The 17,440-nt window shown below is 39.2% G+C and overlaps 1 protein-coding gene across 2 annotated transcripts in view; it reads left to right on the forward strand.

Annotated features, from left to right (window-relative positions):
• CROT (carnitine O-octanoyltransferase) overlaps positions 1-14,882 on the forward strand; it is a gene marked incomplete at both ends in the record, with an annotated part of 63,841 nt that extends 48,959 nt beyond the window's left edge. For both annotated transcript variants that reach the window (XM_079711721.1, XM_079711722.1), the window contains 4 exons: positions 199-277; positions 366-459; positions 581-700; positions 14,762-14,882. In XM_079711721.1, coding sequence (XP_079567847.1) covers positions 199-277; positions 366-459; positions 581-700; positions 14,762-14,882 — 414 coding nt within the window. The remainder of the gene's footprint in view (positions 1-198; positions 278-365; positions 460-580; positions 701-14,761) is intronic.
• Positions 14,883-17,440: the final 2,558 nt, after the last annotated feature.

Genomic DNA, 17,440 nt, shown 5'->3' on the forward strand with positions numbered 1-17,440 from the left:
GCACGGGCTTAGTTGCTCCACGGCATGTGGGATCTTCCTGGACCAGGGCTTGAAGCCGTATCCCTTGCACTGACGGGTGGATTCTTAACCACTGTGCCCCAAGGGAAGTCCTGCCAAATTCTGATTACTTTGAGCTCAGGTTTTTTGTTTGGTTTCTGTACAGTTTGTTATTGAAGTATCTCTTGATTTTTAACACAGCTTTTTGAGCAGCAGCACAGGATGTTAGAAGCTTTTGCAAAACATAATAAAATGATGAAAGATTGTTCAACTGGAAAAGGTACTTATACTGTTTTTTTTCTGACTTAAAAAAAATTCTCTTGTGCTGAAAACATTTTTCTAACTTCAGGTTTGGGGTTTTATTGCAGGATTTGACCGTCATTTGTTAGGTCTCTCACTCATAGCAAAAGAGGAATGTCTCCCTGTTCCAGAACTCTTTACAGACCCACTTTTCTCCAGAAGGTAATGTAATGTAGTGTTTTGTAACCTCATCAGTTTCTTTCTTCCTGAATGTTAAAAGCTTTTCAGAAACAATGTAAGCTTCTGTAAGCCTAGTAAAATATCCTTTCTTTGTGCCATACAGTGGAGGAGGTGGAAACTTTGTTCTCTCAACAAGTCTGATTGGTTATTTAAGAGTCCAGGGAGTGGTGGTTCCCATGGTACACAATGGATATGGATTTTTCTATCATATCAGAGATGACAGGTGAGGCTGCTCTTTTTATTTTTAAATTTTTTAAATTTTTTAGTTTAGTATATTTTATTTGCGTCTATAAATTTTATTTTTAGAATAGTATTTTATTTTATTTTTTTTAACATCTTTATTATTCTTAACTGTGCTCACTTTTGTTGTTTGTCTTTCCTACACTATGATTCTGATGGTGTTGTCATCTGTCACTTGCTGCATGGGCAATTATTTTTTTACCACTTAGGCGTTTAATGCGTATTTGTTTCTCTTTCCTGCTTTTGAGACATTTGTCAAATCAGTCCTTTAGGTGTTTTGGGCAGAGCACTGTTTCAGGTTGACTCAGTGATCATGTCATCATCATCCTCCAAAATCAGTACAAATATTACCATGTTTGTTCTACCCAAGGTATTTGATGACAAGTTCAGATAAAATTTGATGGTCTGTAAATATGTGGTGGTTAGTGCAGTCATAGACAATACTAATGAGACCAAGACAAGAGACAAGGTAAAGTAATTTGTGTTCAGAAAAGGATGTTTTACCAATTCAGATGCATTTCATTTTGGTTGTATGGGGTTTGACTTAAATTTGTGGAAAGAATGAGAAAGAAAATACTAAAACCTGGTAGGGGAAAGAGAGGTGGAGAACAAGGTAATAGCGAATTGACAGAAAGGCTTGGAAAGTCCCCTTTCACAGAGTCTGGCCGTCTCTTCACAGGGGTCTGTCAGAGCTTGGGAATTAAGATAATGGGGCCACATATAGCACCATATGAATAAGAAGAGAGCAGGCTTAGAGGCATTTCAGGTGGAATGTGAAAAATGGGAATAATAATATGTGTGACACCTTATCTTTGATAAAGGAGGCAAGAATATACAATGGAGAAAAGACAGCCTCTTCAATAAGTGGTGCTGGGAAAACTGGACAGCTACATGTAAAAGAATGAACTTAAAACACTCCCTAACACCATACACAAAAATAAACTCAAAATGGATTAAAGACCTAAATGTAAGGCCAGACACTATCAAACTCTTAGAAGAAAACACAGGCAGAACACTCTATGACATAAATCACAGCAAGATCCTTTTTGACCCACCTCCTAGAGAAATGGAAATAAAAACAAAATAAACAAATGGGACCTAATGAAACTTAAAAGCTTTTGCACAACAAAGGAAACCATAAACGAGATGAAAAGACAACCCTCAGAAAAAAAAAAAAAAAAAAAAAAGACAACCCTCAGAATGGGAGAAAATATTTGCCAATGAAACAACTGACAAAGGATTAATCTCCAAAATTTACAAGCAGCTCGTGCAGCTCAATATCAAAAAAACAAACAACCCAATCCAAAAATGGGCAGAAGACCTAAATAGACATTTCTCCAAAGAAGATACACAGATTGCCAACAAACACATGTAAGAATGCTCAACATCATTAATCATTAGAGAAATGCAAATCAAAACTACAGTGCGATATCATCTCACACCGGTCAGGATGGCCATCGTCCAAAAATCTAGAAACAATAAATGCTGGAGAGGGTGTGGAGAAAAGGGAACCCTCTTGCACTGTTGGTGGGAATGTAAATTGGTACAGCCACTTGGAGAACAGTATGGAGGTTCCTTAAAAAACTAAAAATAGAACTACCATACGACCCAGCAATCCCACTACTGGGTATATACCCTGAGAAAACCATAATTCAAAGAGTCATGTACCAAAATGTTCATTGCAGCTCTATTTACAATAGCCAGGTCATGGAAGCAACCTAAGTGTCCATCGACGGATGGATAAAGAAGATGTGGCACATATATACAATGGAATATTACTCAGCCATAAAAAGAAACGAAACTGAGTTATTTGTAGTGAGGTGGATGGAGCTAGAGTCTGTCATACAGAGTGAAGTAAGTCAGAAAGAGAAAAACAAATACCGTATGCTAACACATATATATGGAATAAAAAAAAAATGGTCATGAAGAACCTAGGGGCAAGATGGGAATAAAGACACAGACCTACTAGAGAATGGACTTGTGGATACAGGGTGGGGGAAGGTTAAGCTGGGACAAAGTGAGAGAGTGGCATGGACATAGATACACTACCAAACGTAAAATAGATAGCTAGTGGGAAGCAGCCGCATAGCACAGGGAGATCAGCTCAGTGCTTTGTGACCACCTAGAGGGGTGAGATAGGGAGGGTGGGAGGGAGGGAGATGCAAGAGGGAAGAGATATGGGGACGTATGTATGTGTATAACTGATTCACTTTGTTATAAAGCAGAAACATAACACACCATTGTAAAGCAATTATACTCCAATAAAGATGTTTAAAAAATTTTTAAAAATCGGATGTGGCCAGATGTGGCAAGGCCCCCAACGGTAACCAGAGCTCTCACCCTTGGTCCACTCTGAGGCTGCATTCAGTGTTTAAATGCAATGCTAGGACACCAGTTCCAGCCTACTGTACATGATGGAACAATAAAGTTTTACTGAAGATTTTTTGGAGAAGGTGTGGAAGAAGAGTGACATTGCATACCACGTGGCAAACATCACAGCAATTCCCTTTAAACATCTATGTTCCACCGGAATTTCCTCTCTAAATATCAGCCTCCTGGGACTTCCCTCGTGGTCCAGTGAGCAAGACTCCGTGCTGTGGTGCTCCAAGGACAAGGGTGCTTCAAGGACAAAGGACGACCCTGCCTGAAAACGTTTCAGCGTCACACCGCCTACTGGACTCTTAATCATCCTCCCCACCGTGTTGTGATGCTTATGAAATTCCTGAGCCCACCTGGGTGATGGGACCTGTCCCAAATAAGGAAAAGCATCTGCCCTGTCCCACTCTATAGAAGGAAGGTATATATGCCTTGACCAATCAGTAAATGAAATTTTCACCTTGGACCATTCCTTTGTTCTCTGGCTATAAAAACTGACTAATAGCACATGTTCGGAATAGGAAGTCAGCCCACTGTTCTGGCAGCGACCCTTCCCTCTAATAAATTCTGTCTTCTTTAAAAAAAGTGTGACATAGTTCAGTTTCTAAGGTACTGTTTTTCTATTTTTCCTTTTTTAAAAGAGTTTACAGTCAGTGTTATTTTTTCAAAATTTTATCATCTGTCTCCATGTCAAGCGTGATTTTTGCATACCAGGGGTGCTTGTATTTGTTGGCATCTAAGTCTTAGATGATGTATTCCCATAGTATTCAGTTTCTATATGTTAATCTACAAATTAAAGGTTGAATGATAAAAGTTAAATATGGATCTTATTAGCCATGTTTATCCTTTACCAGGTCCAAAATCATCATCATATACAGAGAATAACTAAGGATTCTAACATATTCTCTGACAAGTCGTGGATGTTACATTGCATGCAGTGATAAGAGTTTAAGCCAGATATGCCTCAGCTCTTTGACTTTTTGAAAAATGTATTTTTAATGATCCTGGGACAGTTTCCATTCACTTATTCAGGAAATATTTAATGAGAACTTAAAATGTGCCAAGGATTGTTTTAGGTGCTAAGGACACAAGACAGACAAAACCCCTCTCAAAGATAGTATTTCCTACTTGGGAAACAGGAACAAGAGCAAACAAGTAAGCAGGATAACTGCAAATAGTGATGAATGTTGTAGAGCAAATAATCAAATTGTTGTGGTAATAGAGAAAAACTGGCAGAGACAGAGCACTGCTTTATATAGTATGTGGTCAGGGAAGGTGTCTGAGGGAGGGATAATGAAACTGAGATGTTAAGGATGGGAAGGAATTTGTCATACGAATAGCCAGGAAAACAGCTCTCCAGAATCTGATCCCTGCTTGCTCTCTCCAACTCTCCCGCCCTGGCTGAGCCACCGTCTTCTCCCACTTAGGTCACTGCAGCAAGTTCTCTGCAGTCTTCTTGCCTCCACCTGTCCTTCCCTACAGACCATTCTCTACACAGTAGCCCTGATGGCCAAATGGAACTCAACTCGTATTGTTCTCCTACTCAGAACCTTCCGAGGGCTTTTTCTTTCACTCATGTAAGATCCAAAGTCCTCCTGAGAGACCCTACATGATCTAGGTCTCATCTACCTCTCACCCTGTCTCCTAGAAGGCTGTCACTGATTCCCTTGTACCTTGAACATGCCAGGCAAGCGCCCTCGTCAAGGCCTTCACGGTCATGATTTCCTCGGCTTAGTAGTTTCTTCCCAGAAATACGTGCAAGGATGACTCCCTTATCTCAGATAGGTATTTGCTCTCATCTGAGAGGCCTTCCCTAACCATCTAAAATAGCATTTTTCCCCCTTCCCCACACACACCTGCTGCATTTTAACCACCGTGTGTGTGTGTGTGTATGTGTATGTATGTACTTATTTGCATGTTACCTATCTTTCCTTCCTAGAATACAATCCCACAAACATGGTCTTTGTTTTTGTATCCCCAGCTCTGTAACAATACCTCATAAATATGTTGCACTCAGTAAATGTTTCACAATGACTTTGTTGTTTAACATAAGCATACAGGTCTGAGGGTAGGGAAGAGCTTGGAATTTTAAGGGACAGAGGCACTATAGCTATACATTAACAATTGAGTGGGAGGGTGGTAGAAGAAGAGATTGAAGAGCGGTAGACAAGAGCTAAATCTGGTAGGGAGGGCAGTGTTCTCAGCCCTGAGTGCACAAGAATCACCTGGAGAACTTTAAAAACAGCACTTCTGGAGATACTGATTTGGTTGCGGTGGTCAGTTGATGTAGGGCCTTGTAACATGCTAAGGAGTCTGGATTTTCTCCTAAAAATAATGGAAAGCATTTTACCAATTTTAAGCGTGAAAGGTACATTTTATTTCTTTTTTTTTTTTTTTTTTTTTTTTTTTTTTTTTTTGCAGTACACGGGCCTCTCACTGTTGTGGCCTCTCCCATTGCGGAGCACAGGCTCCGGACGCGCAGGCTCAGCGGCCATGGCTCATGGGCCCAGCCGCTCCGCGGCATGTGGGATCTTCCCGGACCGGGGCACGAACCCGTGTCCCCTGCATCGGCAGGCGGACTCTCATCCACTGCGCCACCAGGGAAGCCCGGTACATTTTATTTACATGTGAAAAGGATCGTTGGCTGTTACATGCAATATAAATTAGGTGGACAGTACTATGAGCAAGAATGAGATGAAGGAAATCAGGAAGCATGGATGATACATTGAACAAGGCAGTTGATACTGAGGGTGGAGAGCAGTGGAGGTATTTGAGAGGTATTTTGGAGGTAGAACCAGTAAGATTTACTGATGGATTGCCGATTCCGATGGTGGCATTTACTGGGATGGAGAAAATTAGGGGAGAAGTGGCCATGTTAGGGTAGAATCAACAATTTTGTTTTCTACGTGGTGACTTCAAGATTTCTGCTAATGCAGAAATTTATTATAATTTGTATACAAGAGAATATGCCAATAGGCAGTTGGATATATGTTTGGAGCTCAGAAAAGAGGTCAGATCTCGGAGTGTACATTTATGAGTCATTACTATGTATACACCCAAAATAGTTTTCAAATGAAATAACAATACATGGAAATTCTCCGAAAGGAATTTTTTCATTCACTGTTAAGCTTGAAAAGAATATTGGTTTATTTTTGAAATTGCATTTTATTTTATTTTTAGAACCACAATGCCATGTTTATTGTGAAGTGAAATTATTTGTTAGAGGAATTAATGAACACCCAGCATGTGGATATTCGGCCAATAATTTTTTTTTGAGTTTTATTTTATTTCTTTTTTTATACAGTAGGTTTTTGTTAGTTATCTATTTTATGCACATTAGTGTATACACGTCAGTCCCTCTCTCCCAATTCATCCCCCCATCCCTCGCCCCCCCTCTTCCCCCCCTTGGTGTCCATACGTTTGTTCTCTACATCTGTGTGTCTATTTCAGCCTTGCAAACCGGTTCATCTGTACCATTTTTCTAGATTCCACATGTATGCGTTAATATACGATATTTGTTTTTCTCTTTCTGACTTACTCTGTATGACAGTCTCTAGGTCCATCCACGTCTCTACAAATGACACAATTTCATTCCTTTCTATGGATGAGTAATATTCCATTGTATATATGTACCACATCTTTATCCATTCATCTGTCGATGGGCATTTAGGTTGCTTCCATGACTTGGCTACTGTAAATAGTGCTGCAGTGAACACTGGGGTGCATGTGTCTTTTTTGAATTACAGTTTTGTTCTGGGTGTATGCCCAGTAGTGGGATTGCTGGATCATATGGTAATTCTATTTTTAGTTTTTTAAGGAACCTCCATACTGTTCTCCATAGTGGCTGCTGTATCAATTTACATTCCCACCAACAGTGCATTTGGTGGGAATGCACTGTTGCATTCTCCACACCCTCACCACCATTTGTTGTTCGTGGATTTTCTGATGATGCCCATTCTGACTGATGTGAGGTGATACCTCACTATAGTTTTGATTTGCATTTCTCTAATAATTAGTGATGTTTAGCAGCTTTTCATGTGCCTCTTGGCCATCTGTATGTCTTCTTTGGAGAAATGTCTACTAAGGTCTGCTGCCCATTTTTGGATTGGTTTTTTTTTTTTTTTTTTTTTTAATATTGAGCTGCATGAGCTGTTTATATATTTTGGAGAAAATCCTTTATCCGTTGATTCATTTGCAAATATTTTCTCCCATTCTGAGGGTTGTCTTTTCGTCTTGTTTCTAGTTTCCTTTGCTCTGCAAAACCTTTTAAGTTTCATTAGGTCCCACTTGTTTATTTTTGTTTTTATTTCCATTACCCTGGGAGGTGGGTCAAAAAAGACTTGCTGTGATTTATGTCAAAGAGTATTCTTCCTATGTTTTCCTCTAAGAGTTTTATAGTGTCCAGTCTTATATTTAGGTCTTTGATCCATTTTGAGTTTATTTTTGTATATGGTGTTAGGTAGTGTTCTAATTTCATCCTTTTACATGAACTGTCCAGTTTTCCCAGCACCACTTATTGAAGAGACTGTCTTTTCTCCATTGTATATCCTTGCCTCCTTTCTCATAGATTAGTTGACCATAGGTGCGTGGGTTTATCTCTGGGCTTTCTATCCTGTTCCATTGATCTGTATTTCTGTTTTTGTGCCAGCACCATATTGTCTTGATTACTGTAGCTTTGTAGTATAGTCTGCAGTCAGGAGGTCTGATTCCTCCGGCTCTGTTTTTTTCCCTCAAAATTGCTTTGGCTATTCAGGCTCTTTTGTGTCTTCATACAAATTTTAAGATTTTTTGTTCTAGTTCTGTACAAAATGACACTGATAATTTGATAGGGATTGCATTGAATCTGTAGATTGCTTTGGATAGTATAGTCATTTTCACAATATTGACTCTTCCAGTCCAAAAACATGGTATCTGTCTCTCCATCTGTTTGTCGTCTTTGACTTTTTTCATCACTGTCTTATAGTTTTCTGCATACAGGTCTTTTACCTCCTTAGGTGGGTTTATTCCTTGGTATTTTATTCTTTTGTTGCAATGGTGAATGGGATTCTTTACTTAATTTCTCTTTCTGATCTTTCATTGTTAGTGTATAGGAATGCAAGAGATTTCTGTGCATTAATTGTGTATCCTACAACTTTACCAAACGCATTGATTAGCTCTAGTAGTTTTCTGGCGGCATCTTTAGGATTATCTATGTACAGTATCATATCATCTGCAAACAGTGACAGTTTTACTTCTTCTTTTCCAATTTGTATTCCTTTTATTTCTTTTTCTTCTCTGATTGCCATGGCTAGGACTTCCAAAACTCTGTTGAATAATAGTGGCAAGAGCGGACATCCCTTAGACCTAGAGTCTGTCATACAGAGTGAAGTAAGTCAGAAAGAGAAAGACAAATACCGTATGCTAACACATATATATGGAATTAAAAAAAAAAAAATGTCATGAAGAACCTAGGGGTAAAACGGGAATAAAGACACAGACCTACTTGAGAATGGACTTGAGGATATGGGGAGGGGGAAGGGTAAGCTGTGACAAAGCGAAAGAGAGGCATGGACATATATACACTACCAAACGTAAGGTAGATAGATAGAGGGAAGCAGCCGCAGAACACAGGGAGGTCAGCTCGGTGCTTTGTGACCGCCTGGAGGGGTGGGATGGGGAGGGTGGGAGGGAGGGAGATGCATGAGGGAAGGGATGGGGGAACAGATGTATATGTATGACTGATTCACTTTGTTATAAAGCAGAAACTAATAAAAAAATTAAAAAAATAAAAAAAGAGTGGACATCCTTGTCTTGTTCCTGACCTTAGAGGAAATGCTTTCAGTTTTTCACCATGAGAATGATGTTTGCTGCGGGTTTGTCATACATGGCCTTTATTATGTTTAGGTAGGTTCCCTCTCTGCCCACTTTGTAGAGAGTTTTTATCATAAATAGGTGTTGAATTTTGTCAAAAGCTTTTCCTGCATCTATTAAGATGATCATATGGTTATTATTCTTCAATTTGTTAATATGCTGTATCACATTGATTGATTTGTGTATGTTGAAGAATCCTAGCCTCCCTGGGATAAATCCCACTTGATCATGATGTATGATCCTTTTAATGTGTTGTTGGAGTGTGTTTGCTAGTATTTTGTTGAGGATTTTTGCATCTGTATTCATCAGTCATATTGGTCGGTAGTTTTCTTTTTTAGTAGTATCTTTGTCTAGTTTTGGTATCAGGGTGTTGGTGGCTCGTAGAATGAGTTTAGGAGTGTTCCTTCCTCTGCAATTTTTTGGAAGAGTTTGAGAAGGATGGGTGTTAGCTCTTCTCTAAATGCTTGGTAGATTTCACCTGTGCAGTCATCTGGTCCTGGACTTTTGTTCATTGGATGATTCTTAATCACAGTTTCAATTTCATTACTTGTGATAGGTCTGTTCATAATTTCTGTTTCTTCCTGGTCAGTCTTGTAAGGTTATACTTTTCTAAAAGTTTGTCCATTTCTTCCAGGTTGTCCATTTTATTGGCATAGAGTTGCTTGTAGTAGTCTCTTAGGATGCTTTGTATTTCTGCGGTGTCTGTTGTAACTTCTCCTTTTTTCATTTCTAATTTTATTGATTTGAGTCCTCTCCCTCTTTTCCTTGATGAGTCTGGCTAAAGGTTTGTCAATTTTGTTTACCTTCTCAAAGAACCAGCTTTTAGTTTTATTGATATTTGCTATTGTTTTCTTTGTTTCTATTTCATTTATTTCTGCTCTGATCTTTATGATTTCTTTCCTTCTACCAACTTTGGGTTTCGTTTGTTCTTCTTTCTCTAGTTCCTTTAGGGGTAAGGTTAGATTGTTTATTTGAGAACTTTCTTGTTTCTTGAGGTAGGATTGTATTGCTATAAACTTCCCCCTTAGATCTGCCTTTGCTGCATCCCATAGGTTTTGGGGCATCGTGTTTTCATTGTCATTTATCTCGAGGTATTTTGTGATTTTCTCTTTGATGTCTTCAGTGATCTCTTGGTTATTTATTAATGTATTGTTTAGCCTCCACATGTTTGTGTTTTTTACGTTTTTTTTCCCTGTAATTGATTTCTAATCTCATTGCATTGTGGTCAGAAAAGATGCTTGATATGATTTCAATTTTCTTAAATTTACCGAGGCTTGATTTGTGACGCAAGATGTGATCTATCCTGGAGAATGTTCTGTGTGCATTCGAGAAGAAAGTGTAATCTGCTGTTTTTGGATGGAATGTCCTATAAATATCAATTAAATGTAACTGGTCTGTTGTGTCATTTAAAGCTTGTGTTTCCTTTTTAATTTTCTGTCTGGATGATGTATCCATTGGTGTAAGTGAGGTGTTGAAGTCCTCCACTAGTATTTTGTTACTGTTAATTTACTCTTTTATAGCTGTTAGCATTTGCCTTATGTACTGAGGTGCTCCTATGTTAGGTGCATATATATTTATAATTGTTATATTTTCCTCTTGGATTGATCCCTTGATCATTCTGTAGTGTCCTTCCTTGTCTCTTGCAGCCTTTTTTATTTTAAAGTCTATTTTATCTGATACGAGTATTGCTACTCCAGCTTTCTTTTGATTTCCATTTGCATGGAATATCTTTATCCATCCCCTCACTTTCAGTCTGTATGTGTCCCTAGGTCTGAAGTGCGTCTCTCTTGTAGACAGCATATATATGGGTCTTGTTTTTGCATCCATTCAGTGAGCCTGTGTCTTTTGGTTGGAGCATTTAATGCATTCACATTTAAGATAATTATTGATATGTGTGTTCCTATTACTGTTTTCTTAATTGTTTTTGGCTTGTTTTTGTAGGTCCTTTTCTTCTCTTGTGTTTCCCACTTTGAGAAGTCCCTTTAACATTTGTTGCAGAGATGGTTTAGTGGTGCTGAATTCTCTTAGCTTTTGCTTGTCTGTAAAGCTTTTGATTTCTCCATCGAATCTGAAAGAGATCCTTGCTGGGTAGAGTAATCTTTGTTGTAGGTTCTTCCCTTTCATCACTTTAAATATATCGTGCCACTTCCTTCTGGCTTGTAGAGCTTCTGCTGAGAAATCAACTGTTAACCTTATGGAAGTTCCCTTGTATGTTATTTGTCATTTTTTCCTTGTTGCTTTTAATAATTTTTTTTAGTCTTTAATTTTTGCCAATTTGATTACTGTGTCTTGCCATGTTTCTCCTTGGGTTTATCGTGCCTGGGACTCTCTGTGTGTCCTGAACTTGGGTGGCTATTTCCTTTCCCATGTTGGGGAAGTTTTGCATTATAATCTCTTGACATATTTTCTCAGCTCCTTTCTCTCTTCTCCTTCTGGGACCTCTATAATGTGAATTGTTGTGTTTAATGTTGTCCCAGAGTTCTCTTAGGCTGTCTTCATTTCTTTTCATTCTTTTTTCTTTATTCTGTCCTGTGGCAGTGAATTCCACCATTCTGTCTTCCAGGTCATTATCCATTCTGCCTCAATTATTCTGCTGTTGATTACTTCTAGTGTATTTTTTATTTTTCATTTCAGTTATTGTATTGTTCATCTCTGTTTGTTTGTTCTTTAATTCTTCTAGGTCTTTGTTAAACATTTCTTGCATCTTCTCGATCTTTGCCTCCATTCTTTTTCTGAGGTCCTGGATCAACTTCACTGTCATTATTCTGAATTTTTTTCTGGAAGGTTGCCTATCTCCACTTCATTTAGCTGTTTTTCTTGGGGTTTATCTTATTCCTTCATCTGGTACATAGTCCTCTGCCTTTTCATTTTGTCTTTCTGTGAATGTGGTTTTTGTTCCACAGGCTGCAGAATTGTAGTTCTTCTTGCTTCTGCTGTCTGCCCTCTGGTGGATGAAGCTATCTAAGAGGCTTGTGCAAGCTTCCTGATGGGAGGGACTGGTGGTGTGTAGAGCTGGGTGTTGCTCTGGTGGGCAGAGGTCAGTAAAACTTTAATCTGCTTGTCTGCTGTTGGGTGGGGCTGGGTTCTCTCCCTGTTTGTTGTTTGGCCTGAGGCAACCCAGCCCTAGAGCTACCCAGCTGTTTGGTGGGGCTAATGGCGGACTCTGGAAGGGCTCACACCAAGGACTGCTTCCCAGAACTTCTGCTGCCAGTGTCCTTGTCCTCACGGTGAGCCACAGCCACCCCCGCCTCTTCAGGAGACCCTCCAACACTAGCAGGTAGGTCTAGTTCAGTCTTCTATGGGGTCACTGCTCCTTCCCCTGGGTCCTGATGCGCACACTACTTTGTGTGTGCCCTCCAAGAGTGGAGCCTCTGTTTCCTCCAGTCCTGTCAAAGTCCTGCAATCAAATCCCACTAGGCTTCAAGTCTGATTCTCTGGGAATTCCTCCTCCCGTTGCCGGACCCCCAGATTGGGAAGCCTGACATGGGGCTCAGAACCTTCACTCCAGTGGGTGGACTTCTTTGGTATTATTGTTCTCCAGTTTGTGAGTCACTCACCTTGCGGTTCTGGGATTTGATTTTATTGTGATTGCGCCTCTGCTACCTTCTCACTGCGGCTTCTCCTCTGTCTTTGGATGTGGGGTATATTTTTTGGTGAGTTCCAGTGTCTTCCTGTCGATGATTGTTCAGCAGTTAGTTGTGATTCCAGTGCTCTTGCAAGAGGGAGAGCAACATTTTATTTTAAATGTACTGCATGCTCAATGTAAAAAAATTTGTAAAATATGGAAAAATATAGGAACAAAGTTAACATTTCCATTATAAGACATAAGACTGTTATCTTTCTAATCTATAATATACATAGATTGTGTGTGTGTAATTATTACAAATTTAGATCATATTGTAAATATTTTAGTGTCCTTTTTGTGAATTGCACTCTCACTTAATATTACTTCAAGCATTTCCCAATGCCATTAAATATCCTTTGAGGTATTTTAATGGTTGAGGAATGTCTAGTCTTATGGATTTCATAATTTAACCACTTCCATACTATTTCCAGTTTTTCTCATTACAAATAATGATAGTATTATGTCTTTCCTTATTTCATCACATAATTGCCAGCTTTAGACATTATAAAGCAGTCTGTACAAATTTTATAGGGAAAAATAACCTGACCTGAATTCTTATGAAGCAAAACATTTTCTCTTTGTTTATTGGCATCTGTGTATATTCTTTTGTGAATTGTTCATGTAGGAATGATTGTTCTTTCTATAATTTAAAAATATAACTGAATTTTAAAAAAATTTAACACATAAGTAGAAATCGTTACTCTTTGCAAAGAAATACTTAGATCTTGCTAAATATTTGAGAAGTGTATGCACAACATAGCTAGAAAATGCCTACTGATCATTAATCACTATGTGAAAACAAGGCAGGACTTTCTGTAGGTTGCTGTCTCTCTTTCAGCAAATATAATCCACTCAAACATTGGTTTCATCATTATATACTGGACCAGAACATGTTTGTATTTTGTTCTGCTTAAAGTACATGTCAAAGATACATACTTTTCCAGTCTTAATTTTTAGTGATGTGAAAATTGCATGGCCGTCCATAAGCTTTACATTACACAACATTTTGATTTTAACTTGAGCATAATGCATGTTTTGCTGTAGAAAATTTGTGTGTCTGGAAAGGGGAAGACTCGTTCCAAGAGTGTTAGTAGTGAGGTTTCAGCTCTGAGCCCACCAGAAGCCACACTTCTTTCCTGTGTGTTTCAGCTTCTTGGGACCACTTTTATCACCTGCCAGATAGGGGATTTCTTCTTCAGGAGGATCTAGAAGGATATGGTGGTGGAAGGCATATTTTGGTTTCAGGAGAGTTTCTCTCTGGTTTTTCTAGAAAGAGCCTTTCTCTCCTCTTATCCTTCTTTCTCTATTTTATTATTATTATTATTATTATTTTTGCGGTACGCGGGCCTCTCACTGTTGTGGCCTCTCCCGTTGCGGAGCACAGGCTCCGGACGCGCAGGCTCAGCGGCCATGGCTCACGGGCCCAGCCGCTCCGCGGCACATGGGATCCTCCCGGACCGGGGCACGAACCCGCGTCCCCTACATCGGCAGGCGGACTCTGAACCACTGCGCCACCAGGGAAGCCCAACTTGACCTATTTTTAAAGAAGAAGAATATAGTGCTTGAAGAGAGTAAAAAAATAATAGGGCTTCCCTGGTGGCGCAGTGGTTCAGAGTCCGCCTGCCGATGCAGGGGACGCGGGTTCGTGCCCCGGTCCGGGAGGATCCCATGTGCCGCGGAGCGGCTGGGCCCGTGAGCCATGGCCGCTGAGCCTGCGCGTCCGGAGCCTGTGCTCCGCAACGGGAGAGGCCACAACAGTGAGAGGCCCGCGTACCGCAAAAAAAAAAAAAAAAAAAATAGGTCAAGTTCTATTGCAGACAGTGGCATGAATTCATATTCTAACTCATTCCATTTGGGGCATGTTGGAAAGGTCTTTTACGGGAAGAGGTAAGTTTGTTAAACACAATAAGATCTGACCCCAGAGCACTCTTGAGCTCTGGCTAGTTTTTTGTTTCCTTTTTGTCCTTAGGCTCTAGTCACGCAGTAAATTAAGTGTTCATAGCATTATATATAAATATGGCTATACTTTCTATTGTGTCAGGTTACATTTACCTAATGTGAGCAATAAATCATATTTCATATGTGAACAGCCAGATGGAATAAAGGTAATGGCTCTATTCACCATCACTATTTGGAGCCTTTTTGTGTTGATTTTTGTGTTGTACCTCATCATTTATTATTTGTGCTTCACAGGTTTATTGTGGCCTGTACAGCCTGGAAATCGTGTCCAGAGACTGATGCAGAAAAGCTAGTTCAGCAGACTTTTCGTGCTTTCAGTGATATGATGCAACTGATGGACATTGCTCGTCTTTAGAGACTAATCATTTAGTAAGCACTTAACAAAACATATCATAAAACTGGATGCCGGGAGTGGGTTGGTGATGAGATAAGAAGGGATGTTGACTGAAGGAAACTTGTTGAATGTAGAAATTAGTAGAATTATGCTCTCTAAATTTATTCTGACATAGAAAGCAGAAATATTTTTAAGCTTCCTGTGATGCAGCAGCAATGCAAATTATGACTATAGAACTATGCAAACTTGAAAGTTAGCCTCAACAATGCAAATCTACAGATTTTAACAATGCAAATCTAACTTTTAAATACCTTGTTGGTACCTGTATAGGTAATAAATCTTCTCTCTGAACATCATCATAGACTCTATCTTTCAAGCACTTTAACATTTTCTAGTTGCCAAAGGATATGAAATACATGATTGGATGCTAATTCCCCTGAAATCAATGATTCCACATTCACCACAGGGATATAAGTCTACTATGTTTGGGAAAGACCACTACAATTTAGTCTAAAAAAAAGTTTATGTTGAACAGATAAAAGAATTCGGTTGTAGTAAGGAGGTTTACACCCTCTGACATACATGAAAAACCCTAAAAAAACTTATTATAGCATATTATTATAATTAGTTTTGTGAATATGAAATTAAAGCATTTGTATTTAAAATCAGTGACTTTAAAAGGACTAAATACTAAATCAGATTCTCAGGATTTATTTTTCCTTTGTTCTGTTTTGTAGTTTCTATTCTCAGAAAATAAAATTCTCAAAATCATATAGCTTCTTGTTTAGTGTTTTAGTAATTGCTTCATTCCTGTTTGACCTTGTACTTTCTGATCAGTTATGTATTGTGTAGTAAACCATGCAAAACCTACTGTCTATGATCATTTCTCATGACTGTGTCAGTTGACTGTGCCCATTTGGATGGCTCTGCTTCTGTCTTGCCTGAGTGAGTTACGCCGCTGCCATCACCAGGCTGCTGGGTGAGGCTGGGAAGTCTGAGACAGGCTCACCACCACCTGGTAAGTTACTGGCTGGGACTCTCTCTGCATGGTCTTTGATCATTCAGGATTCTAGCCTGGACTTCATACTGGGCAGTGGGAATGTTCCAAGAGTGAAAGGTAGAAGTTGTAAGGCCTCTTTGGTTGTTTTTAAATAATATCTAAAGAATTGGGTATTTTAGAAGCTGATCACCTCCTGCAGAGAAACCTCTTTTCACTCATGCTTTAACATTTAACCTGCCTCGTCTGGAATGCTTTTTACAAAGAGATTCCTGGGCCTTACCCACACCTACTGAGTCAGAATTTCTAGGAGCAAATGCCCCATGATCCTTATCAGGCAAGTTTGAGAATAATTACATAAGAGTAGGTTGAATTCTCACCTTGAGTCACTGTGGTAACGTACCCTTTGCCCCACTCCTCTCTTGGTTAACTGAAATTCAGTCTACTGCTACACATGGTTACATTTGAAAAATTCCTTGGTGTATATGATTTATTACATATAGAAGACCTGATTTGGATAGATTACTGACCTAAACAACCTGTCACAGCAGTGAGAATGGTTATTGCTGCAGTAAATTAAGGAAAAAACATTTCAGAGTGGTTAGCTTCCAAGGGTTGCCTAGAATATTTCTTTTTTGTTTGTTTGGTTGGTTGGTTGGTTTTTTTGCGGTACGCGGGCCTCTCACTGTTGCGGCCTCTCCCATTGCGGAGCACAGGCTCCGGACGCGCAGGCTCAGCGGCCATGGCTCACGGGCCCAGCCGCTTCGCGGCATGTGGGATCTTCCCGGACCGGGGCACGAACCCGTGTCCCCTGCATTGGCAGGCGGACTCTCAACCACTGCGCCACCAGGGAAGCCCTAGAATATTTCTTTTTGGTCTCCATCTAAACATATTCCTTCTTGTTGAAGTGGATTAATCTTCTGGGAAAATAAAACTATTTGTAAAAGTAATGCAGTTCTATAGAAACAGCATTTTATTGATGTTTCTTTCAAATGTTTCTAATTGCACTGAGATAATATGTAGTTTTTATTAATGTGTTTTAAACATTTAAAAAATATGCCTCTTTCTTGCTTTATATGGAACAAATGTGTGCCTACAGTTAGCTTGTCTAAGGACAATTCCATTTTCTCTTGGAATTTGATGATAAAGCTGGGAATACATTCCTTTTTTTAAAACCTCAATTCTCTAATAGAATAACTTGAAAATTTACCAATGAAGAGAGTATGCTATTGAACAATATATTTGAACTTTGTAACAAGGAAAATTGTTCCCAAACTACCCTATCATCTACCCAGTGAATCAGGACCATAAGAATTTTCCCTATGCCTGTGGCTTCTTCGAATTCTACAGTTTTATTTAATTAATTTTTAATTGAAGTATGGTTGATTTACTATGTTAATTTCTGCTCTACAGCAAAGTGATTCAGTTATATTTTTTTCCATTATGGTTTATCACATGACATTGAATATAGTTCTCTGTGCTGTATAGTAGAACCTTGTTGTTTATCCATTGTGTATATAAAAGCTCACATCTGCTACCCCCAACCTCCCACTCCAACCCTCCCCCAACCCCCTCCGCCTTG

Source organism: Hyperoodon ampullatus, assembly GCF_949752795.1.
Source record: "Hyperoodon ampullatus genome assembly, chromosome: 9".
Lineage (NCBI taxonomy): Eukaryota > Metazoa > Chordata > Mammalia > Artiodactyla > Ziphiidae > Hyperoodon > Hyperoodon ampullatus.